General features: G+C 35.3%; 1 protein-coding gene across 1 annotated transcript in view; it reads right to left on the bottom strand.

Annotated features, from left to right (window-relative positions):
• Nucleotides 1-22,140, bottom strand: part of LOC103704389 (sister chromatid cohesion protein PDS5 homolog A) — a 37,555-nt gene extending 15,415 nt beyond the window's left edge. The window contains exons 1-14 of the mRNA XM_008787655.3: nucleotides 21,896-22,140; nucleotides 20,482-20,679; nucleotides 20,085-20,266; nucleotides 18,985-19,105; nucleotides 15,356-15,568; nucleotides 15,016-15,232; nucleotides 14,792-14,937; nucleotides 14,551-14,708; nucleotides 14,323-14,472; nucleotides 14,193-14,241; nucleotides 8,700-8,891; nucleotides 5,182-5,361; nucleotides 1,938-2,080; nucleotides 532-658 (exon numbers count right to left, since the gene is read on the bottom strand). Coding sequence (XP_008785877.2) covers nucleotides 532-658; nucleotides 1,938-2,080; nucleotides 5,182-5,361; nucleotides 8,700-8,891; nucleotides 14,193-14,241; nucleotides 14,323-14,472; nucleotides 14,551-14,708; nucleotides 14,792-14,937; nucleotides 15,016-15,232; nucleotides 15,356-15,568; nucleotides 18,985-19,105; nucleotides 20,085-20,266; nucleotides 20,482-20,679; nucleotides 21,896-21,988 — 2,169 coding nt within the window. The 5' untranslated portion in view covers nucleotides 21,989-22,140. The remainder of the gene's footprint in view (nucleotides 1-531; nucleotides 659-1,937; nucleotides 2,081-5,181; nucleotides 5,362-8,699; nucleotides 8,892-14,192; nucleotides 14,242-14,322; nucleotides 14,473-14,550; nucleotides 14,709-14,791; nucleotides 14,938-15,015; nucleotides 15,233-15,355; nucleotides 15,569-18,984; nucleotides 19,106-20,084; nucleotides 20,267-20,481; nucleotides 20,680-21,895) is intronic.
• Nucleotides 22,141-27,481: the final 5,341 nt, after the last annotated feature.

Raw genomic sequence — 27,481 nt, 5'->3', positions numbered from 1 at the left:
TTGTTGACAGAAAAGCCATTCTAATAAATAATTTGATAGACAACCATCGTAAAGATAAAAAAAGGATAAGTTTATTAAATACAGTCATATTACCACTGTAAGGTGAAATTGAAAACCATAAAGTGCTTCATGATGGTTTAACGAACTATAACCAAATGTTGCAGATCAGTGAAGGTCTTTTTTTCATTCCCGAAAACTTTCCCTGACCAATTTTCTATTGATTGTCAGCCAAGACCATAAGTAACAAGAAATAAATTAACTTTTTGTGTTTGGAATCTTTGGATTGTCTAATGAGTACAGAAAAAACATAACAATTACTTTAAAAATTTGCTTTAACAATGAATGAAATCATAGCAACTATAAACCTATCTTTCACATCACTTATCATTAAACCAATATCAGTATTAAAGAATAGCTTGCCAAACTGCAAACTGAACTTGAAAATATGAGACAATAATTGCATATGTACAACATAAACATCTATATGGCAATTAGTAGCAAAGATGCAGTTGGCTTAAAATGGCAAGATACCTCGCATAAAGTGGAAAAGATAGGATCAATAGAAGCATGGAATAGCGAAGCAATTGCAGAAACAGCATATTTGGATTCAACACGAGTTCCTTCAAGACATCTTTTCTCTAAGAATGGGTATATATCACTGAAAAAAAAAAAGAAATCAAACAAACTATCAGAATGATATTATTACGAAATCAGGACAGGAATTTGTCCGATAAATATATCTAAGAAGAAATATGCAAGCATATAACAAAATTTTCAGATAGACATTCCCAATTTTAAAATCTATATGGTCAATATCAAACTTACTATGATAATTTTATCAAATGGCATCCATAAGGCAGTACTATTATAGAGCATAAACAGAGAACATAATGAAAAATAATTGGCAAAAAATGAATGTCACCTTATTCATACTCATTGAAAATAGTCGTTAAGAAGAAGAAAAGCACATTAAATTTCATTTGTATTTAAGAAACAACATTAGAAAGATTAGGAATGATAGGTGTGTATCTCTACAAGCAAATAGCATTCACAGATAGAAATGGCACATACTTAGGCAGCATCTGATTGCAGGACAACCCCCGAAAGGGTGGTTGTCTTGTTATGCAACCAAACAACCTAAGCTTTTGACAAGTTAAAGTTCTTGACTCACTTAACTGGCTTCAAGATATTTCACTGGGAAGGTCAAATAGATTTAACCCAGGGACTCATGTTGGAGTTCTTCTTTCACCTTTACCCTTTTTTATCACTTAATCCCCATTTTACCCTTCAGCATTTCCAACTATCCCGCAGTGGGGACAGGAATGACAAACCTCGAACCAAACAGCACAGGAAAAACAGAATCTTGGAAGAATACTGACGAATATAAATAGCTAACCCACTTTTTTCTGCCCAGCAAGAAAAATGCTGCCTTAGACATTGAAGACGAGCACAAAGTGCAAAGAAATAATGTAAGATGAGAGGACAGACATCACATGCACGTTACAACTAAATAAAAGGAAACATACATGTTGACATAGTTGATGCACTTTAACAATAATTTTCATCTGTGTGCAGACAGCAGATAGAAGAAGCAGACACAACATCATGGTATAAAGAACATTCGCTCAAGCAGCTATTTTTTAGAACGTTGCTTGCATTTAAAAATGAAAATTCTCTGGAAGAACATTTTTGCAAGTGTCAGAGCTTATACACACCTATAAAGGAAAAAAAATAAAATGAAGAAGTAATAATGGCGGCTTCTCCAAATCTTCACTTCTCCATAATTCTAGGAGTTTTATTTTCACATTGATGTCATTAATATCAATAACTTTCACTAAATTTGGGTATAAATGTGAGATGGGAAATAGTTAGCAGATCATTTGGGATAAATAACGAAACCAACATTTGTGTAGTGCAAATCCTCTAATACCTTTTACCTGAGGTTTAGGAGAACATAACGACCAGCCCTGGCTAAAATCTGAAGACTTTTTTCACTTGATAAGGTGGCCCCCTCCGAGAACAACTTCAGCAAGTATTCTTCGGATCCCCTTAGCAGTGACGGGAATATTGTTATAATAATCTAAATCAGAACAAGTAAAAACATTAAAATAAGAAAGATTTACCATTGAAAATACATACATGAGATACCAGTGTTGTGTAAACATATACCGAAACAATGCACAACATGAAAAACACAAGCCAAAATTAAGATTATTTGGAAATTGGAATGAAACCTAGATACCAAACAAGCTCACCATATCTGATGACAAGAGAGAACATTGTAAGTTTCAATCAAAAGATCATCTCTTTACATCAACTCCCCAGAAAGATAGAGCCACATGTTCAGTTGAAAACAAACTGTAGACTATATTAATATGTTTCGACAGGATTTACTAGTATATATTGATATTACACGTTCTAAATCTGCAAGAGCAAATCCAAACATTTTTTTTGCTTTTTCATAGTACATTCCTTGTCATGTATGAGGTGCCAAGTTTTTACCTTATTGTGCAAGTTCATTTCCTATAGAAAACTTCACAAGCTTCACATGCATAACTATTTAACCATGCAGTTAATTCAGAAACATATCATGCATATATATTGAACTAGGAATACTAAAATCTGAAACAGCGATATTTTCAAATATGTGACCTACAGAGTAAAAGAAAAGAAAAGCAACTTGGTATAATTATGAGTAATAAAGCAAAGGTCTGATAAAGACAGGAGCTCAAAATTCTGTACAATAGATAATAGAGGAGGAATCAGCATTTGATGAAGTAACACAAGAAAGGCGTAACTTAATGAGGCCAAGCTAGATCTAGCCATTATATTCACAAAAGGAGCTGGGCCATAGGCAAGATTCAAGGGATCATGTGGTGGTGGTCTTAGAAGTTGGAACTTGTGTCAGTGAAGGAAACAAGCAAGTCAATGTTAGATGAATAATGGCTTCTTCATTACTAGACCTTAGTTTCAAAAATAGAAATAAATTTTGGTAGCAAATGGTTGATTGGCATGATTGTCGCGCCAACATTAGCTTTCAGCCCAAGCATTTCACTGAAAGAGATCAAAAGGAACTGATTCATCTTCCTTCACTCCATTTTAATATAGTGAAGAATACAAAAACAGGGCGTAATAGATAGAGCAAGATGCACCAACAAAATGGCTTTAAGTAAACTGCATTCACCATTTAAGACCAGGAAATAGTATTGCAGAGAAAATCATCACAAGCTAATAAACTAAGAAGGATCATTGAAAGGCTCATCATCATTGGATAAGCTTCAAAAACCAAAGTTGCACATTTTACAAAAACAAATTATTAATCAAGCTGAAGGTAAACTTCAGTTGCAGTAAGTAATAAGTAACTTGATGGAGAGGGCAATCTGTGGTCATGTAAGTAGTGAAGGGGCCTGATCTCTATCTGACTTGACACATGAAAGGTTGCCTTGCATGAGAAATGGTCATTGATCAAAACATCACCACCAGAAATCATTATGCCATTGACAAAGAGCAGAAGATTTAATGATGCCATCATTGTCTCATAGAGCATTATGGAGAGGGCAGAAGCATGACAGCTCTCAATAAATTTATAGTCTATAATAACACATGAAACTTGAAAGCCTATCTGAGATGATAGCAGTTGACGAAGAAGACAAACTAAAAGGCTCTAATGCCATTACCTATAGACCACCTTAAAGAAAATAGAGGCCAACCATAAAATATCACCTGAGTCATAAAAGTGTGCAACTTCACTTCCTTAAAGCAGAAGAAATCATAAGGATATGTTATGTTTCATAGCCTTATCAAAGCATGAAGCAATGATCATCTTCCCCTTGAGTTCAAATATATGCTCATTTTTTTGGGGTGAAAATAGATCAGTTAATATCTGTCTGGATTCATTTTCTGCACTGGGCAAACATATATATGGAAAATTATAGCATCCAACAAATATCGGTATTTGTATTTGCATCAGTCAAAGAATATGGACATGGATACACAAATATTTAACTCATATCTGAAACCATTTTCAGCCATATTAAGTATCATATAGACCTCAAGGATATCAAAGGCAAAAAAGTGATAACATCAATAAATTTTCAATTTAATTTTCTTTCCAAAATGTAGCATTTTTACTTTGGTGGATCGAATCCTTAACAATTGGTCTTTAACCAAGTGTGCAACGCTGTAGAGTTACTAGGACCTACTCGAAGTAAGCAACTGCAGTTATTTCTTTCTTGTTTTTTGTACAATCATTTGTTTATTTTAGGAAGATAATAAAAGAAAGTTGGAGGGGCTTCTATATTTAATTCAAGTCAATAAAACATATTGGAATAATATCCTCATTTATACTACCTGATCTTGATCCGAATTTATATCTGTACTGTTAACATCTGATTTGAATCTGTTGCTATTTAAATCAAATATGCATACAAATTTTAGCATCCAAATTAAATCCAGGTATATATGCATATTCATAAAACAAATCCAAATTGCAGATATAAATATATTAATATCCAATTCGTCATTCACTTATAAGCAATATTTATCGATGTCATACCCTTAAGCAACTAAATAAGACAAATTTAGTGGTTCCCCGCCATTAACCTTTTTCATTGGACTATTAATGAACTTGATAGATATTTAATAGATCCCGCCAATATTTAATAGATCCTGCCAAGCGTGGATCTATTAATGGACTTGAAATTTCATATTTACAGTGGATTGCTACCCTACTGTTAAGTGTTTTTTTAGAAGATTGAGGTAATTGTTCAGTATTGAGGACTGCAAGTAAGAATAAGAATTACAAAGGCCAAGAGTCAACCATATGAAAATGATATTACAAGGACAAGATATGAGTTAAGGTTGCAGCATGAAAGGGAAAAAATGAAACCTTTCACTCAAGCTAGATAACGATAGTAATTAGAGGGATCAATGAAAGGTGTAAGTATTCAAGGCATGCTCTTGATACATCGGGAGCAACCAAAGACTCACATAGAGCTTTTGAATTGCACTTAATTCATGTGGGACCCAAACTCTTTTCTTTGCTCCAAAAATCGAAAAAACAAGACAGCTCGACCAAACTAGGGAATCAAATGAACATGCCCTGAGTAGTGATAAATTAGAAACATACATCACCACAGTCTGTTAACTTGCTACAAGTGATTATTGAAAATAAGTACTTACAAGCAGAAGATCAATGCAATGCTGCACATATTTATTTCCACCATTTTTCCTGGATATAACATACTCCAAAATATAACGAACGTGCTCTGCATTGAATATTAAATATGAACATTTTGAGGAGAGTGTCTTAAAAAAATCGTAATTTGAATTTTTCTCCCCAATCCTCTTAAGAAATGAATCCTGAAAACATGACCAGAATACAATCAGAGAAAATACAAGCTAAAAGAGGAACATAAAGAATTCAGTAAGCAGCAAAAATGTTAGATGAATTCAACATCAGGAATGAGTTTGACTGAGATGATAAAAATAGAGATATTAATTACAATAAAATTTAGCTATTTTTAAATACTATGTCCCACTACAATGAAGTAGAAACAGAAATAAGCATACAGCATAATAGATATGGACCATACAATTTTTCCGATAATATGTGAATGTACATGTTTGTCCATGAATATAATTATGAAAAGTTAACTGATTATTTTCAGGTATATCAGTATGATAAGCAACAGAAGAAAATAGCACTAATGAAGGTTCACATTACCATGAAAATATTAAGTCCGAGAAATTTCACTTGCCATCATTCCAGTAGCAAGTCCAATCAAGATGGAATGACTGACTTACTATACCTTGCTATCTGTTCAGATGAGTTATTCTACCTTTAAAAAGGTATACGACCGATACAAAGGCCCAGATGGTGGATATGTTCCTAAAGAGTTAGGTAAATTGACAATGAACAAGACAAGCTGCCAACGAAATAATGCCAAAAATTCTAAAAAGAAAATGTAGCATTTCAGTAGTACACATGACATTTTACCAAAGAGAAATGGCAATAGAAAAGCTCTCTTACAGTCCAACCACTTAATGCTGATTGGATAGACTGACTCCTGACAACTGAATCTGCCATATCTCATCAGATTGATGGTTTACCATTAAAATTGTGGGATGAGAGGGAACGGGAGCAGATCTGGGAGAGGAAGCAGGGAGGCCAGGGATATAGAAAATGATAGTAACAATCCATGGCTTACGGAGCTTTCAGATAAAGAATAATGCTGAACCTACACACAGCCTGTCACATACCCTTTGTCATATGGACCCTACTGCCACTCAATGGAATCTTGGATGAAAATAAAGGTATCTATGGGGCAAACATTGAATGCAAATGGTTTTTCAGCTACAGATCCATGTAGATCATGCAGTAAGCTAGAAAAAGATCTAAAGATAACCTAATGACCTGTTAACTGATTATCATTATCTAGATTCGAAAAGTGGGAAGAATGAAGTTAGTAATTTAAAAGTACCCATGAGACATATTTCTAAGTTTTAGCAGATAGTAGTACGAGCAATAAAAAGTTCAAGCATCCAAAATTAGGAACAGATTTGCTGAGTGGTGGGGAAACCAAGGTAGGAGGCAACTAAAATGACACAATGCTGGCCACAAATATTTGTAACAACCCTTTAACTACCCTTGTATATCAAGCAATCTACCAAAAGAAGTGCTTAGTCATATAGCTTGAAATCATGATGCATTTATCCTCAACATACTGCGAATTCCGTTCAAGTACCCTTTAACCTGCCTCCTTGGAATGTACCAGCCTCCTTCGACCAAATATTTAGGTGCTAATGCCAGTCATCAGCTAGCATAGCACATTCCAAGGCATGTACATGGTTTAGCATGACACTGGATGCCCGCACGTCCATCCTTCCCTTCAAGCATGGTGGAATTTGGAGCATGAAGAAGAAAAAAAAAAGAAAAGGCCTTCCACAGCTGATCTCCCTTTATGATCTCTAATCTTCTCTCCCTCATTTTTTTTCTATTTCTTCATCCCTTCCACTCTATTCCATTCTTTTACTGATGTAGATTTAGCTAGCTGATTAGACCAGCACAGATCTCATTATTGTCCCAACCATCATTGGGAAACCCTTAACAACTCCTGAAGGGTCACTCCATAAACCATACTGCCCACCAAACCCCAACAAAAATCCTAGAAATTTCATTTGAACTTACCTACATGACTGCCTCATTAGTAAATGAGCAATATCTTTCTCCTTTGACACCCTAGTAGCCATCTCAAAGCACATATCCTCCTACTACATCAACAAGTGATCAGTCAGTTGTTTTTTGATAACCCAAAATTTTTACTTGAGGTAATAACAACACCATACATTTTATAGGAACATATTGTATGTAAAGATGGTTTTGGCTCGTACATAATTGTATCAGTTTGAAAGACACTAGTTACATTATTCAAAGGTTAGTCCGAATGCACTTAATATTTGCTAGGACCAGATCTATGCTTAAATTTTATTTGCTATTGCATGCAAGCATTTCTGATTTAAACACTGTATCTTTTTTTATGTTAATAAATGTCACATTACTTTAAGTTACATCACAGAATATCAACAGAGGGGGCCGACTTCACTCTAAAAATAATCACAAAATGGGGCTGAAGCCCCTGTTTCATTTCGAAACAGAGGCTCCACCCTTGTTCCGATGCCATGGAGGAGAGGGGGCTTCGAAAGCCCTCTCCTTCCTGCCTTCAACTCTCCCTCCACCTCTCCTCTCCCTCCCTCCCTCCACCTCTCCCTCTCTCTCCCTCCCTCCCTCTCCCTCTCTCTTTTTCCTCTTCCCCTCCCTCTCCCTCTCCCATGCTGGTTCTCCTTTGTCAGTACATGCCGAAACAGTGCAGCACAGTACCATACCGTACTGTAACACTGGCCAATCGGCATGAGCATCGGTTCTAATACTGCAGATCTTGAGAATAATAATAATAGTAGTAGTAATCTCCGTGATTGTTTCTGTTTCCAATATATATTTGAAATGACTATATATCCTTAGATTTTTACATTTCAAAAAAAGCCCAATATCTAGCTCACAGTTTTTTTGATGATAAGCACCAGGAAAATTGTTTAGGGTTTCAATTTTGGTAGAGCATATGGAGCCTCAGTTTCAGCAGTTTTAGCAGCTAGACTCCAAGTTTCAAAGTTCTCATCGAAATATCAGGAAAGATTTAATTAAAGAAAGAAAGAAAGAAAACAAAACAAAAGAAAAGAAGTCAATAAAAGGTATTATTGCACATTATTTTTTTTGTTTCACATAGGTCCTGTATATGAAGTTAATATTGCAAATAAGTGAAATTCATAAAGTACGCTACTATATGTATTGATGAACTCCAGTTGTTTAAAAATTTTGGTTTGGCCTAAAGTTTCATTCAAAACCGGTTGAAAGCCACAAAAATTGATCAAAACTGCTGATAATGCTCAAAACCAAGTTTCAGGTGTCATTTTAAGCTTGGTTTGGCCAAAACTTCCGACTTGATAGTAAGCATGTTTTTGGTTTTCTCCCTGAGAAGCCAATATTACTTCCTAACTTGATAATAAGCCTTGAATGAAATATATAACCAACTATCTCTAATAACAATAGTCAAGACAAAAAGCCTTCCAATATATAATGACTCAAGAAACAACGAATAAGGGAAATATCAACTCCAAATACTGGAAAAGCATCATGTACTTGCCCGGATGGATTGAGCAGTTGCAAGAGTAGTTTGTTCATCAACCAATTCAAGCAATGCTTTAAAAATATTTTTATCTTTCATTTGGTGCAATTTTTGAAAACACTCCGCGGCTTTAGACGAGTCTATGAAAGCGGTGCACATCTTCATAAAAGATGCTTGGATTCTCTTGTGCATTTCTTCCGAAGCATTCTCCTGCATTATGGATTCAAGTAAATTTTCAGGAGGCCATGCTAAAACATAAATGTATGTTAGACACATAACATCTTCAATTATGCCATTATGCAATGAGCTGAAAAATGAGAAAAGAATGCTAAGAATGGAGATAATTTTAGTGAACTAAAAAGTGACCACAATATGTCAAAGCTAGATTTTGCTTATTACTTTAACCTTGAAGGATGAACGTTCTTAGCTCGTGATTATATTGATAAAAATTAAAGCTTAGGTTTAGTGATAGACTGATAGTATTCTGACTTGTTTGTAAAGTAGTTCCTCTGAAGATCAGCAAATACTTGTGTCAACAATCTTATGATGAAAAATTTGGGACGCCAACATTCTGATGATCATACATTAATGTTAGTAAATACTAGAAAGGTCAGCAAATCCATGATCATATAATTTAAACAAAAAAAAAAGATGAAATTAAAATAGAGAATTTTAATCTAATAAAAGATCTTTAAATTTCATTTTACAAATAAAATTTACTAAAGAGCTGAATCAAGGTACTACAGATGAGGCACTGGTATAAACTCAAAGTTCAAAAACGCATGCACCTGCAGACACATGCATGTGCACATGCATGCATGAGAGGGGGCGGTGGAGTTAGATAAGATAGTGTGCTCAAAATCATGATGGAATATCTAAATTGCATGTCACACCTTCAAATATGATTCTACATCCAAAATGCCTAGAAAACAAATGTTCCTGAACATCTCATTTCTATGAAGTAATCCTAGGATGGTTCAACATGATATAGTGTTTGGTGATAGACACATCCAAACTCTCAAAGTTTTGTTTTTATATATCAAAATCGATGATCTTGATTCGCAAGTAATATGGCCTACAAGGTCCGTAATCTTCGTACCGGGTATTATCCCAGTACGGTACCAAAATGAATTGTATAGACACTCGATATGCACATATATTCGGTACCGGTTCAGTCTTTTTTTTTTTTACCTCTTTTCATTGTTTTTTGATTTTGATGATTATTTTAAGATTCTATATCTCTAAATTAAGATTTTAAGTGTGTTTTAATGTTATTTTATTTCATATTGATCCCAAATATTGTAAGATTGCTTAATGGATACAATTGTAATCATTAAATATAGACGTGAAATTCAGCGTGCCTATGCATATCATTGTATGTCCTAATTTTTGTTATCTGTGTCTTTCTTTCAATCATTACCTTCTTCTTGAACTTTTGGTTTTGATTTTTGTCACCCACCCCATACTTTTAACTAAATTGTTTTTGCCTTCATTTTATAAATTTACATAGGCTACATTATCTCGATATATAGGTGAACATGACACCCAAAGGTCAAGTTATTGTCCTACTCCAAGAGTTATGGCTGCACCTCTCTATATCTCTGTCTCTCTAATTGTTGCTACTCGATTTACAATCAACATCAACTAGACAGGCATTGGTCTCAACAAACCAGCAAATTCAAGGTGAAGATTTCAACCAGTGGATTCAGAAGTTTATTTCCAAAATTTTCTATTGAAGACAATATCAAATTTTAGCCTAGTTCTATAATTTGTACTTGAATACTTCTAACATGTTTCTTTATTATTCGGTCATATTTCTAGTATGATTTTATACTAGGTCTAATACCAAAGTTAGGGGTCATGTCTTAAATATACATTCCAAGTTATTAAAAAAACCTAAATTTTAATTCTGATTAATGTAGAACCCTACTTATGGGTGCTGTAAAATTTTGGCATGATTTTTCCTTATTTACCAATGCTCAGCCTATTATGGGCATTGAAACAAAAAAAGAAAAGAAAAGAATAATGAAAAAAGGAATGGGATTATACTAGATTTGCCTTGGATTTAGGCTCAAAATAAGAAGATGTTTTCTCTTCCTTGAATTTTCCTCGTAAAAACCACTCACTATTTCAAGAAAAAAAAGAAGGCCCGAAGATGGCCTTCTTCTCTAATATTGGCATTAGGGTGGCTCAACGCCACAAACCGCTCCAAAGCGAGCAGAATTAGGCCAGATCGCCTAACCACAACAAACCACTTCGAAGCAAGTAGAACTAGGTAGTTCCATTCAGTTCGGGCCGGTTTTGACCCCTTACCAACCTGATATTGCACTTGTTTGGGTCCGTGCACCCCGAATTCAGGTTGGTTTAGCATACCTTGATGGCCTAAAATTATTTTAACACATTGTTCTATTGGAAATGTACATGTTGTCTAGTTACAATTGTAAAAGACCTCTTAAGCCCATTATATTTTCTTTCTATGTATTCTGAATTTTGTTGACCATGATCCACAATTGCATTGATATTGTACTATCAAACATTAAGAATATAGGTATGAGCTACTTATACATTCTTTCAGCAATTTAACTGGACTATAAAAGTCTTCACGATAAATGAAGAATAATTGTCCATTAAAACAAATAAGAAGTTTTGCAAGTTGAACAAGTGCAATATCCATGTGTGATAGAACTAGAGGGCAATACAGTTCTCAATGATTACCTCCTACCAACCGAGGTTCGCCGTCTCAGTACCAGACCCCGTATCGGTGCCACACTGCAACTATGTTGATACAGTATGATACGAGATCTTTTCAGTATACTGAGAGTCGATAGGCCTTCCATACCGGGTATTGGTACAATACAATATGGGGTGTATCGTCCGGTTCGGCCCTGTACGGCGAACCAAGCTACCAACAACATAATCATGCTTACGGGCTCACTAGTATTGAGCACATGCAATGCACAAAAAGGTAAACGCAGATGGTCATGGTCATTTGATGAAACATTGATAATGCACTCCCATTTTTATCGAGGCATTCGATGCGTACTGAACCAAACCAGTCAGTTACCGGCATGATTCAATGGCACGAACAAGACGATAACCCCCTCCCCTCTGGCTCTCCTGACACTTCGAACAATCGCCTCCCCTCTCTCTCCCCCTCCCAACTCCTCCAGTCTCTCTCTCTCTCAGGGTTTGCTCGAAGCTCTTGTCACTTAATCTAGCCTCTCTCCCTTGTCACGAAGCCCTGAAAGCCGCTTTAAAGCCCTCTCTCTCTCTCGAAGGCCTCTGGATCCGAACATCTGACAGCATCCCAGCCAGGCGAGTCCCTCTATCTTCCTGCCTCCCTCCCTCTCTCTCTCTTCCTCCCTCTTTTTTTCCTCTCCCCCTCCCTTTCTCTATTTTGGTATACTTGCACGATAAGATACAGACCCGTACCATACCGAACCGATCACCAGCTAGTACGAGCCCTATACAATCCAGCAAACCTTGAATGGGAGTATACTATTATTAAAGTAAAAACATATAAAATGCCTAGAAGAAAAAAAATGCCAGCACTTCAGCATGGACAAGGCCTGGAGAATATGCATGATGACTAAAGTAGTTTGCATTATAGTATTAGAGATGATCAAAATCAAACATGTTTCGTCTACCATATATAACTACACTCGACTTGCACCAATACAGCAAGATACATGCATTCCATTTTCATGCATAACAACAATGCTAAGAGTCGCTAGACCAAGGATTGAAGTGCTAGTGCCATGAGGCATGCTGGACATTGCCCTATCAAGTTGTGCCATGCCAAGAAATTTGTTTTTCCATGACAAGCAAAAAGAGAAAAATGAAAAAACATTAGAAATTCCTTTTTAACCATAAAATTTTTGCAAAAGATTTGACAGATTGGTGCCGACCCATATCGGGTGTTGATACTAGCCCAACACAATGCTTGCTTAGCACCTGAAACCATCTGCTAGCCAATGCCATTTTTTGCATCTAAACAATATGCGAGTCTTAGTAAGTAGTGAGTGTTTGTAAAAAAGCATCATCATCAGAATAAAAATTCAAAATAAAATAAAATTCTATATTTTTCCAAAAATAACAATTTACTTAGTAGAAGAGCCTACTTTGTCCCTCATTTGACGGTATATCAATTACAATGCACTTACACTTGCTCAGTTGCTCTAATTAATTCATGGATAAAAAAAAAACTATGATAGAATTCATTTATCTATCATTCATTGTAAAAACAAATCATAAAAAATTTTGCGAGCAAAATGAGTTTTTACATGATGGAATCAAGTAAGGAAAAGAGCAAACTCTTTCTCAACTCTTCAAATAATGGAATGGTCCTTCATTCAAGCTATTTTCTGCCTCTGGTTGCAATATGCAAGCTCAAATAAATAAATATGTTATTAAGGTTTCTAGGGAGAAGAAAAGTGGAAACCAACTTTTGTGATTCAAAAAATTAAAAAAAAAGGCTCAGCTGGTTTAGTTGTGTGCCATGCACTCCTATCTGTACTAGACAAATACACCACTAGATGAGCCAAGGTAAAATAATTTCAAACACCAGAACTTAGCTCATAAAGCTTCTACTTTGGCAGTATCTATAAGAACAGTGCATATAGAGCAAGATGGTGCAACAGGGCACTTTAAATGTGGATGTAATATAAATTGGATGGCAGCAAGAAAGAACTAAAAGGAGTAATAAAGAATTAAAGCAGCAACAAGAATCCACTTTCATTAGTTAGTGGCAGTTTGAAGAGAACAAAGAACAGAACTGAAAACATCATGAAGTCAACAAGAAGTGAGTCATGACAGTTCTTATGCAAAGACATCGTTTACATTGTTCTAGATTTCTAGGGATAGACATGAATATCACATCTCATGGACTAAAATAATTTATAGGTCAGATTAAAGCATATCAGATTAGGACTGATTCTAAGATGCCTAAGACAAAGAAAAAGATTTTGCTAGCCCTTGTGCTAAACACTAACAAAGAACACATCACTAGGTCAGTGAAAAGAAGGCTAGCAGAAACATACATGAATCTAATCAAGCGAGGCTAAAAATTAGTCGAATACAACAACAATAAAAGAGAAGAGGATGAATAACTTAATACTAAGATGTGCTTCAAACTCAAAAGCAGAAGCAGGAAAAAAAGGAAATGCCAATTTACATTCAACAATAACATGTATTTTGAGATACAGGGCCAAAGGAGCTAAGGCAATGTGCTTTAGTATGTAAGATGAGAATGATAGCCTGAAACATATACTTAAGAATCAAAGAACAAATTTTAAATTTTTGCCAGATATATTAATAAATACAATAGTGAGGTGTACATGATTAAACATAACAACAGTACAAAAGAACAAAGAAACTAATTTAAGTGCTTATACAAGTCATAACATCAAATCGAAAGAGAAAAGAAAGAATAATATATAAGAATGTGGGTTAGTGTTATCTCAATGCATTCAATCATTTGCATCTTATTCCCATGAAGAGATTTCAGTGCACCTTCTTCTTCTCTCGAAGAGACAAATATTCTTGCAATTCCATCTGCAACCTGATGGCAGTCATGCTTTGTCAAAAATAAATAGATAAATAATAATAGCATTGAGGTTGAACAGCACACAGGTATAAATACCTTCGTTTTTGATATAGAATGGAGTTTAAAGCCTTGATATGAGGCAGCTTGAAGAGTGAGGAAAAAGCAATCCAATGTTCTGTCCTATCCTTTATAGGAAGTGATGATGGGAATAAATCCTCTGCAAATATGATCTCGATGTTTTGTGGCCTGTAACATTGTACATCTCACGTTAGGGCAATGCAAACCGGATAGAGGTTAAAATTAGAAAGGAAATAGCCACCAGACCTGAACTCCTTACAATCTTTGTCGAAGCAGAGAAGTAATATTTTGCATGGAATTTGTTCATACTTATCATTAAGCATGAGATGCCCCTTGGAACACTTAATACAGTAAGCCCGATACAACTCCAATAGCTTTTGCATCACACTCTTTCTAACAGAAACCTGTGAGAAATATTTGGACAGGCACCATAAAAGTTAGTTCCTTGTAAAGAAATGATAACTGAATTATTTGAATGTATAGTCACCTTCTTGTCACGAAGTCGTTCTAGGGCTTTCAATAATAGTTCAGATGGAAAGCAAGTTAAGTTAGCTTTAGCCAGATCACAGACTGCAACTACAGCTTGTGTTCTCACTTTATCATCAAAATCTAATAGCCTTCCCTCAAGTGCGGCTGCCAATGGTTGCAAAACAGATTTAAAAACATTGTAAGACAGCATTTAAAGTGAAAAATCAACAGCCAAATACTCACTGAGAATATCACGTGCTTCACTCCTAGATGTATCAGCCATATAGCATGTTTTAGCACACTCTATAGCTGCAATTCTAATTTCTGCAGATTTGTCAGAAAATCTTTTCAAGAATTCTACGAAAACTGACCGGTATTCGTTACCAAAATGAAGATTTGAGAGGACAAGAAGTTTCCCAATCAAATGAACAGCCTCTAGGCGGACATCCACCTGATCAGTCTGCCAAAAACACAGATTATATTAGGATTTGAGGGAAGAGACTAGAACGAAGGACTTGCTTCCAAGATGCAACCCACAAATGAGAACAATTTCTGGTTCAAGTTTAGTAAGTGGATTACATACTATTAGTTCCTGAGTCAAGTTCGGGATGACAGCAATAAGAATCTGGGGAGCACACTGGAATATTTCCAATATAATTTTATGGTAGTATTTATTAAGCTCATATGTCGAAGCATCCCTGTTCAAAATAGATGATGTTAAAAAACACCGAATCAAGGGCTCCAACTTCCCAGCACAATTCTGAATGATAGAAACAGCAAGCCTGAAGGACATTCCCTGCAAATAAGCAATCAGTGTAAATAAACAGTTCATTTAAGCAGTTTTTCCCAGATATGCAACAAACCGCCTTTCCTTTGTGAAATATAAGGATTTTAAATTTTAAATAACATAACAATTCATGCTCTTAAACTTAAGGGTAAAAATGCAATTTACACTTTAACCAATATGAAGTTGATCATAGAATGTTAAAAAATTAGAAGAGCAACACATTGTAAAAAATTAAAAAAAAATATTAAAAAAATGCTATAGCAAAACCCTAAGAAAAATATGTAACACATGGATCTGATTAGCTCATTGTGTTTTCAAAAGTTTCATGACTTTGATATGAAAAGTCTGGTCATACCTTTCCGGAGCTACCAAGCCTACCATTAGGGGTGCAAACAAGCCAAGCCAAGTAGTAAATTTGGGATCAGCACATCCATACTATATTCCTGCTTTATTAGTGGGGTCAAAAGAGTAGTTTGGCTGATAAAGTGAATTACAAGGACACTATTCTGGTTTGGTCCTGTTTATTCACGAACCAAATTGGACCTCAAAAAAAAAAGGGTCCTATGAAAGAATATGACAATCCCGCTCTTGCTCTCACTTGGTTCAAGGCCGGACCTCCAACTTCCATTTCAGCAGATCCATCATTGCCTTTGGCTATGCTTTGTCCTCAGCCTGGAGTTCTCATGCTGGGCCAGACAAACAATTAAATCTCCATTGGCAGCAAGCAGTTCCCTTTCTTTTCTCGAGGCAGGAGGGAATGAAAGGCGAATCAAATTGTGAATAGTACAATTGCCATAGAAATTTAAACTCTTTTATTTTGTTATATGCCTAGCCTAAAACTTAATGCGTGCATATTTGTTTCTTCATCCAGCTTTAATATAAGTTACCTAACACAACCAATGCTTGATTTTTGGTGAAGAAAATAAAAACTTTTTTTTTATTCTGATTTCACCATGTTAACTGTAAGATTTTAGTTTTAGGACATGTTTGGCATTGCTTTTAGGTTTTCAAAAAGTCATTCTCAAAAAAATACTTCATTTAAGTTCTCAAATAAAATGTTTGTTTTTATATATTTAGTGTTTCACAATCATAGAATATAGAATTAAATTTACCATATATGAAACATAAGGAACAAGCTTGCAAGAGCAGAAGCTAGCAGCTAATTTTCTAGCTTCTCTTAAAAGCCAGTTTTGGCTTGTCCTTATTTGAAAAGCACTTCTTAGATGATGTTTACCAAACATTTACGTTTTAGAAAGCACTTAATTTAAAAAGTCACAAAAGGACTCCCTTTAAGCGACACCAAATTCACCCTTACTTTTGCTTTCCCATAATCATTGCATTTTAGATAAATAGTTTGACCAGGACAAAAAAAATAAGCCGAAAACAGGGTTACGGTGCCGCATTTGATATCAGACGATTAAAGCAACCAAACATTTCGGACAAACAAATTAAGCCTAAAAAAGGGTTTCGGTGTCGCATTTGATATCAGATGATTAAAGCAACCAAACGTTTCAGCTAAAATTTCTGAGCATGAAAATATTGGAGGGTTAAAGTTGTGTAACTGAATCCCATCCCATTTAGAATTTTCTCATGTCTCTCTGATTCTTGCAATGAATTACCCATGAAACTGACCCATAGTGATGGGTTAAGACTTCTTAATTTATTAATCTTTGAGATGTGAGCTTGATAAATATGAAAGAATTTCATTTCCAACTGATAGACTGGCAGCTACCACCATTTGATACCGAATCATCCCAGGGAAAAAAGAAGAAACATAATAGACACAAAATAAAGAAACTAAGTGATATATACAATAATCAGGTTAATTTTCAGGATTAGCCTCAAATACAGCTCTTTCGCATCATTTAGTGGTGAATAATGTCTAGCTATGAGCATAGATTTCTAATCTCATGAAACTAGGGAGTGACCCATCAAGATCTATAGCCTTTAAATGAATCTGAAAACTCTAAACAGTACATGATGAAGGCTCTCACTCGCTCAAAGCTACTCTATATGGTAATTAGGCACCTAGCTACAGACCGCTGACCTAAGTTTGAGAGCCCATATGATAAATAATATATTGACACATAAGCTTGCTTGCAAGTAGACATGACAAGGTATTTGCTAATCAATGTGAAGATTGAGGAATTGATGATCATTGTTGGTGCATCCTTCTCCCTGCTAAAGCCAATTCAAAGCATGCAAGCAAAGGCATGAACAAATACAAGGTTTATAGAAGTTAATGGAGATGTATGTTCCTAATATACATGCTCAAAATAAACTGGGTAACTATTCTCACATTGAGCATAAACAATTTGGTGTTATTTGACTTGACAATGTCTTATTTAAAATTAAAAAAGAAAATAAGCAACCTGTCAGAGATAGGGCTGGATATGGAGGCATCATTTTCATTCATGCACCCCAAGTGCTAAAGCGATGTTCAATTGGCCTAGAACAAGCAGAGGTACATAAGGCCAGATTTGCCTAGAACAAGCAGAGGTACATAAGGCCAGATTTGCTCAAAGGACAGAAATGCTAAAGAGATGTTTATTTAGCATATTAACAGAAGTACACAAGGCAATATTTACTCAAAGGGCATTTTTGGAGATATTCCTATAATTAGCCTTCTAAGATATTATATTTTTTCACATATTTTGCATCCTTGCATTAAAGGAGTAGAATGTTGAATTGCCAATCAATAAAACACAGTAGTACTTATCATATGAGAATCATCCAAGTTTTTGATACTAGAGAAAAACCAAAATAATAATAATTTGATCTGACAGATGAGAGACCTTAGAACTACCTAAAGGATTGAGATTGAAAGGCAATAGTTCTTTTTTCGTCATAACCTCATGTGAGTGATGCTTAGCCACATACACAAAACAAAAGCAAAGGGAATTAAAATCAAATAGATTTTTTAAGTTCTTAGCACTAGTTTTATATTTCATAATTATCACTATTGCCCTCTTCAACTCGGCCACTTACAATTTATTACTCAACTCATATGAGCACTCTTTAAGCTTTGAATCACAAATAAAGTGAAAGAAAGTAAATGAAGTTCTTCTCTGGAAAATCAATGTATAGTATACTTGCTTCCCACACATCCATATCCAAATCAACGCAAATATCATTTCATTTACATAAAACAGCATATAAAGAGACATAAGTACTTATTACATTAGATAAGAAAGAAGAAAACAGAAAAATTATTGATCTAGTACAGTTTCAAATATACATGAATACATGTATATTCCAGCATCAAGTCCAGACACCACACTTTCTGTTGATGTAGGGCTTAGCATCCAGCATCTCCATCATAAAAGCAAATTTAACAATTTCTAATTAATTAGTTTGCTATGAAGAGAACAGAACATGTCCGAAGATTCTTCATGCGGTAATTCTGCACCATTAGAGATCTTTACCTTTTCTTCCTTTAACAAGTTTTGCAGGATCACATCAAGAAGAGGTTGAGAAGCTTTTTCCTCTAGAATAACTGTCATAATGGACAGCATAGCCTGAAATAAGCTTTGATGGTGACCATCTCTGAACAACCAAATCATGTATCAGTAAGCCACTGAGGATGAAACGCTTATTAAATATGCATGTAACATTTGACTATTAGCAAGAAAACATATAAAAGAGATGAGAGACACAGATTTGTATTGAAGAAGAAAGAAACAGCTGTTACCTTATCTTTTGATTAAGAGGAAAATTTCAATCCAGAAAAGTGAGAATTTGAAAGAAGCTAGATCACGGGGCCCTAGAGTTTTTTAAGAACTTGCTTTAGAAATGTCCACAAGGAGAAAAGTAAATCAAGTAGTTTTTCTCCATTTTCATGGAAAATCAGTCTAAACAAAAAATGACCTCAGTTAGAAACCAAACAAAAGTTACTGGGATGATGAATGTTATGACATTGTGACTTTATCTGGTAAAATATGCAGAAACAAATGTAAGGTTTAATGGGGATAATTACGAGCCTTCCTAAAATAATACAGGCAGAGGCTGTTAACCTGAATGAGCCTTCTTCAGAAGGCACCTCTAGCAGCCAACAACTATTTTGGCACCAAGATAAAGACTAAGAACCAAACCATAGTTTTTCTTAATTTTTCATGTTTCCTGAGATACTTCTTAAGAGCATCAAATTTGCAATGCCCGATCCTTAAGTTATTCTTATTATGTCCTAAGAAAAGAAACCTAAAAGGCTAAAACATTTTTTCTGAAATTCTAGTTCCACAAGAAAAAGATGTTTCCCACTAGGAATTCGGTCGGGGAACTTTTTGTTTGAAGAGCTAAAATCTGCAGGCCTGCTCCATAATAGCACATAGCTCTCAAGTCCTTGGCATGCAAAAGGCGCACCAAACAAACTTGGATTGACTTTTACAAATCATTACCAGGACATTTTGCATTTTAAGTTGTAATTCCAGGGAATAAAATGCAAAACCAAAAACTAAAAAATTAGTTTAAAGGAAAAAAAATGAATAGATGCTATATCAAGAAAAGTTCAGTAATTTAGAAACCTTACTTCACAGCAGAGAAAAAAACTTCGAACAAATCCAGGACTAAATCATCGCAACCGATCTCCAGCATTATAACACAGCATTTGAGGGCAGCAACAGTCTCCAATATCTTTAGCCTCCTCGTAAAATATGGACTGGAGGTATCAGCTAGATCCACAAATGTACTAATAATAAGTCTAAAAATATCCTGCAAATTAGGTGCAGCAAGAGAAAGTTAGATAAAACAATCCATCCAGACAACTGCTGGTTCTAGTTTTCAGAGCATTGTATCATGGACGAGACACAAATTTTGCATGATAGCCATCATAGGCCATACTAAAGGGAGACCTTATATGTAAAAGTAAAGTGAAGAAAACAATATAAATTGTTGGCAGTAGGACCATTAGCAGAAGGATTTTTCACCTTAAATATTTCATCGCTGAAAGGTGGATCAGGTGCCAGGACCCGGATAACTTCGGTAAGGCAAGCCACAACCAATAGTCTGACATCTTTATCTTTATGTTGAAGCAAGTTGTTTTGAACTACAGAATTAATTATGGGCTCCAAAGCAATCTGTAGAGAAGCAGACTGGCTTAACTCTGATAGTGCGCTTTCAGCTTGCTGCATAAAAAAGATTTAGGAAAATGAGGAATGTTAGACCTGTCCTGGTGAAACATTACTTCAAAAACTTCAAGCAATAACTAATAACTAACATAAGCACCCATTATCACTAATTTATACAGGAAATTATACAGATAATCAAAATTCGCAAGCCAGCCAGCCTTAGCTCAGCTCGACGGAATCCCTCTCCACTGAGGCGAGGTCCAAGTTTCAAAAACTGGTGCTGGCATCCCCACCTTATTTTTCAAAAGAAGTCCAAATATAACACTAGAAAAAATGCAAATATTATTACAGAAGGCAAAGGTGCCCTACTAACTAGCATGGCTTGATTTGACTAAGATTTAAAGGAAAACAATAAATACAAAGCAGTAGTACTAGATAGGTCTCCTACATTATGCATCAATTCCGTATATCTGATCTTGGTATTTTCTTCATCTAGCTTCCTTGTTAGAAACCCAGGTTGTGATACTACTCGGCCTACTCTCACTCCTCATGTTTGGAGAACTTAACTCCACCAGCTGTCTCTGGGACCATAAATCATCACGAAACCCAAGCACTGTCATCGATTCTTTGGTCATGCATTTGTCAGGCATTCAATAATCTAAATGATTTTTGTCATTCTTTCTTGGAAACAAACATGGCATCAAGAATGCCTTTACTGTGCTTCAGTCTTCTGGATTCCTTACCACGAGATAAGCTATCTTCCTCATTATTATCTCCCAGCAACACCAGCTACCGTTCATAATGAGGCATAGCACATCTTGCTACCACTTTATGTTATGGACCATACTGTTTTGAAACTACTTGCCTTTCTTCGCCAATTCACTTCACATTACAGCAAAATGAAGAAATAACGGATATTGGAGCGAAATCCAGTTACTCTTACCCACTTACATTACAGCTTATCGCGCATACACCTGATGGTCGTTCTCTCACTATATTTCCTCTATTCTATCAACAAATCACCACCCAATTCCCTCACGCCCAGTCCAATTAATACTAAGTTTTCATTCTAAATCCAACCCCATTGAGTGTCTCCAGAATAGCGTATAAAGCACTGGAATAAATTCATTTCACTTCAAAACAAATCATAAAAGCGATCAAGAAAACGAACATTAGTATTAGACAAATATCCAAACAAAACAAGAAAAGAGCATCGAACTATAGAAATGGCTAGGTTTTTCTTGAGTCTAGAGTTCGGGAAGTCGATGCGTACCTTAAGGAGCTTTACGAGAGCGTCCTTGTTAAGGCGAGGCTGGGAGAGGCGCTTGCCGACCTCCGCGATGGCTCTCTCTGGAGGAATGGCCATGACGATGGCTCTAAGTGGAGCCCTAGATCCCCATAGGGGCGAACGATGGCGCGTGAAATGGATCGGAGACTCAGGATTAGGGTTTTGGGACCTCTCGAGCTCGGATCTCCGGCGACGAGAAGCCCTTCCCAAACTTTATGTAGGTAGGTTTTAAGCTGTATACTGGGAACCGGTTAAGCGGCATCATTTGGGCGGAAAGAGATTTCCTTGTGATAATAATAAGATGCCGCGGAGGATGGATTAGGATTTTCTAAATGCGTATGGTGGGACACTGGATTCGTGCGAGTTTCGGCAGGCGGGCTCTCCCGCCTTTGCTAGGACTCCGGGGCACGTGACGAAGTGAAGTGGCACGTGAGAGGGGAGCCGAGCGCGACGCGAGAGAACGTGGGGCTTTTCGACGGATTTTGCCGGCGAAATTTTTCCTTCTGGCGATGGCTGATATTCGCCGAAATTAATTTTGAACTATGAGGTGTCTAATCGTGATGAGTATTGTTCCTGAATCCAAATCGAAATTGAAGCCCAACTTAGATGACTTGGAGGTTGATAGAAATCAAGCTGGACCGACTCGCTGAGATGGGATAACTAGGCCTTGTTTGAAGGAGTTCTTGGCAATAGAGCTTTTAGAAGTAGAACTGTTGGAAGTAGAGCCTTCTGAAGTAAAGTTTTTATAAAAAAATATTTACTGTTTAGTTACATTTTTAAAGTGCTGTGACACTTTAACATGTGTTTGGTAAACAAACTGAGAAAATACTTTTGTATGGCAAAATTAGCATTAAGGATATTACATAGTATTATACAATAGAGCATAATAAAATATAATGTATATTAATACATAAATATATAATATAATATAATATTACTGTAATATAATATAATATTATTATAATATAGTATAATGTATATTAATACATAAATATATAATATAATATAATATTACTGTAATATAATATAATATTATTATAATATAGTAATATAGCATTGTATACTATAGCATAATAATTTAATATAATATTAAATTATTTAACATAACATGTCAATGTATTATGATATAATGTAATATAATATTATATATAGTATAATACAATAATAAAGGTACAAAATACTATAATTATTAGCATACGTTAATTTTCCATAATATAATATAATATTAAATTATTTAACATAATATATTAATGTATTATAATATAATGTAATATGGTATTATATTTGTAGTATAATACAATAATAGGAAACAAAAATATCTTTTCTTGCACGGAAGGGAGCCTAATCCACGGCTAGGGTTCTTTGTTAGGACTCCAGCGGATTTTTAGATTTATAAATGAACAAAGTATGTAATTGTTATATTTTATTATGAGTATATTGGTAAAAAAATAACTTTGCGACAAAGCTCAAACAGCTTTTTTAGAATGCTACATAATGGAGCTTCTCCCAAAAAGCTATTTTTAGCTTTCTGGGAAAGTTAAAATAACCTTTCAAAATTTTTACTAAATACCTTTTTTCATCCAAAAGTACTTTTGGAGGGCCAGATAGTGCTTTTTGGCCCTCCAAAAGCTCCCTCAAACGGGGCCCTAATCTTCTGTGGAGACGACCTGTAAGAATTCTACTTGTTGGAGAGTTTCCGACGGAGCACCCTCGATGCCTAAATCAGAATAGAGAAATAATAGTGGAATAATGAAATTTCAAAAGAATTTAGTTCTCTATGAATAATATTACATACTTGAGGTCCTTCGGACTGCCCCTTTATATAGGAGAGTTTATTTTTGTAGTTACCTAATATAATGTGACGTGTACTAGTGGTCAGATATACATCTATGGCATGGGCGTCGCTCCGTATGGGCAGCGTATGGCCTTGATCGCGCACCAATTGCAGTGCTGCCACAACTATAGGCTGCTGGAACTGTCGGTTGTTTTTGGAACGTGACAAATAGCTCTTCGGCTGGTTGGCTCCTCAACTAAAGCCGAAGTCATCCGGTTCAAGATACTTTCAGTCTTCGTCAACATGTGTTGAATGGTTCCTCGGTAGGTCCAAAGTTGTCCACCTCCGTTTATACCGAGATTGGAAAGGTCGGTCCGTTCCGAGGTCGAGGTGTCCAATATTTTTTCCATTATCGAGCTAAGTCAAGTTTCGATCTAGTCAATAATAGGTACAAACTAATTTTGATCTTAAACTATGAGACCGAGCCTGATTTGTTCATCCCTATTTCAAGCTCAAATCGAGCTTAATTTCAAACCATGCTAATTTGTTTATCATTATTTCAAGCTAGAATCGTGCTTAATTTCAAACCATGTTGAATATGAACCCAATTAATCAATTTGAGAATCCTAAATTGGAATAAAAATAATACAAACTTGAATCTTGATTCAAGCTTAAATTATAACTTAATTCAAGCTTGATTTCAAACTTGTTTCAAGTAATTAAGTTAGTTGGCTCTAAAAATAAATGAAATACATTGATTAATGCCTTAATCCTTTCTTCAAAGAAGAAAATTAATGCCTTGATCCAGCCATACATCAAAAAACACACACACACACACACACACACACACACACACACACATATATATATATATATACGCGCGCGCGCGCAAGCATGTGTGTGAAAGAATATATTTAATCCCTATTAGGCCAAGCCTAATTAAGCTGCAACAATTTGTTATAAGTTAGAATTAAAAACTATTTTTCAAATATTATTTGAAAACTAGTATTTCGATATGGAGGATAATGAAGGCTTAAATAAATTTCAATTGATATTTATATTAGCAGAAAAGATCTCCCAAAATTTCTTCAAGGTACAAAACTATTAATAGATGTCAAATGTCCCTAAAAAATTAACTCATTCTGGAAATTATTATTCATTGATTAATGAAATTTTAGACAAAATAACCAATAACAAAAAAATTTAAACTTTTGTTACTGCAGTGTAATATATGCTACTGGATATTTACTAAAAATTCAATTTATTGAATTATTGTGATATTTTTTGAATATTATTTAAAAAACATTACTTTATTATGGAGAACAATGAAAAGTTAAATGAAAATTGATGCTTTTTTATAGCATAACTATTAAATAAGAAAGATGCAAGAAGAGCTAATGATAGGTATAAGATTTTTTCCATTTTTCCACATAGAAAGATATCATGGAAAAACTAAAAAAATTTGAAGCTTTTGAGCCGATTTTTTACTCGACAAAATAAAAATATTTTTATCTTGATGAAAATCTGGATAAATGAAAATGCTCATAAAAAAATTCCATATAGATAGAGTTGGAAGACTTGAAGATGCATAAGTACTTGCGATTGTCCTCCCCTTCTTTGACTACCGTGCCCTCTTTATGGGCCTCGCCTTCTTCGCCCCCCCCCCCCAATCCATGCCCTTGTCGGACTCCCAGACCCTCTTCTCTACACTCCACCCTCCACTATTATTTCTGACATCTTTATTATTATTATTATTATTATATATTTATTTATTATTTATTCTTTTTATTTTTTATGCATCGGCGTCCTATGAGTACACCTAAAAAAACCACAAAGCAAAACACGCTCTAGTGCCATCGGCACTCGCTCTAAACTTCCCATAGGATGGCTCTAGAGTGGTATGCTACGAATGAAGCAACCCAGGCCGCCGCACTATTCGCCCTTCAAAAGACATGCGTAGCTCGGAAGGAATCCAGCTCTCCCATAAGATGGCAGATATCATAGACAAGAGAGTGCGAATCTAGCCTGACACACCCGCTCCAAATCAAGTCGACCACTATAGTCCAGTCTCCCTTAAGTAGGACCCGCCGAGTATCTAGGTGCACTCTGATCTAAATGAAACCCTCCCATGCCGCTCGCAACTCCGCTACTGGGACGGACTCATCAAAGGTACGCCGTCCTCCTGCTGCAATCAGCCTGAAAATGTCTCCGAAGAAGTAAATCTCTGCCGATGAGCCAAGGCAATATCCTAAACCTAAAGAGATCGTGGGCACGTAAATATCTAACATCTTCATTAGCTAGATTATCGACCTCACTATTGAGATGGGCATCTCCACCTCATCTTCTCCCTCGCCAAAGCCATCATCATTGTCATTGTCCATTTCCTCCAGCCTTGAATGCTCCAAAGATCCATTCTTGATGACCCTAACCACCGCATCTCCTTCCTGAGAAAACCCAATTCCCTTGTTCCCCTTTGTGTTAGCTCTCCTGGCTTTACAAGAACCATAAAGAATGAGAACCAATCTCTATGTTCATAAAGGAGGGATTTTTAAATAACACAATGAGCTGGGGATTCGTCTTCAACACCATAACCATCCCAAAAAGGGTCTACCCAAACCACCATCAGAATGATTCGAGGCACCCTCGAGTTTAGGCGGTGCTAACTTGGCCGATGGCTGTCAATCAATTCGTGAAGGTTAATTACATGGAGGTTTTGATCATATCGTCTCTGCTGTAAAAAGAGGAAGGCCAAGTTTGGCGAGCACCTTCACATTCTCTCTATCCGCTAAGAGCTCGCTACCACCATTGCTGCTGTGAATTTGAAGTTTTAAAGAAAATAATTACATCATCTATTATATTATTTAGATTAAAATATCAAAACAAGTAATTTATAAATTAATAATGCTTTCTAATAATGGGTATTAATATTTTAAATGGTTTGATAATTGAAAGCACAATGCAATATCATTAATTATTATATGATACTAGAAGTACTTTCTCAATTTGGTCATCAAATAGATATTAAAGTTTTATAGAATTTTGGAAATGTAGTTATCAAATAGCAAATAAATTTTTATTAAAAGTGAAAGCTTTACTGCTAAAAGCTCTATAGACAAAAGCACTACTGCTTATAGTGAGTAGTGACCCAACATGTAAAGTGGATATTTTCATTATTTTTTATATAATTTTATTTCCATCTTCTATTTGTTTGTTTGTTTGTCCGCTTGTCTAACGTGTGACCTACATTCATAACTTTGGGTTGGACTTAGGTTAGGCCAGCAGGTTTGCAGTCCTAATTACACAAGGTTTTTTAATCTTGATATATTAGTTATCTCAGTGGTTGTCGAGATCGAGTTGAACCAAGATCTTAGTTTATCTTAGTTAATATCATTAATAAAGAACTTTTGAGTGAACCAAGATTCTCTCGAGACTTAGCCAACCATTAGACTGAAACTATATTCAATATTGATTTTGAGATTTATTAATGATGCAATTTCGGAAGCAAAAAATTAATAGTAAAAAATATTTGTTGACATAAATATTGGCCTACCAGTCGATGTCTCAAACTTCATTGATTTATCTTGGCCAAAATTATAGGGGCCAATATTTTTACATTGCAGATATTATACAGAGGTTCATAGAAAACCATAAAGTTCATATAAAAATCCTAGAAAAAAAATCATATATGAAGCCATGTGATGTTTCTATCGCCGTGTTAAAATAGCTCAATATATGAGGATTCTCTTAAATCCCATGCTTGACTTTTAAAGTATGTACTTTAAACTAATTCTTCTACT

This window comes from Phoenix dactylifera, unplaced genomic scaffold (assembly GCF_009389715.1).
Source record: "Phoenix dactylifera cultivar Barhee BC4 unplaced genomic scaffold, palm_55x_up_171113_PBpolish2nd_filt_p 000723F, whole genome shotgun sequence".
Taxonomy (NCBI): domain Eukaryota; kingdom Viridiplantae; phylum Streptophyta; class Magnoliopsida; order Arecales; family Arecaceae; genus Phoenix; species Phoenix dactylifera.
This window is presented reverse-complemented; position numbering and strand designations above follow the sequence as displayed.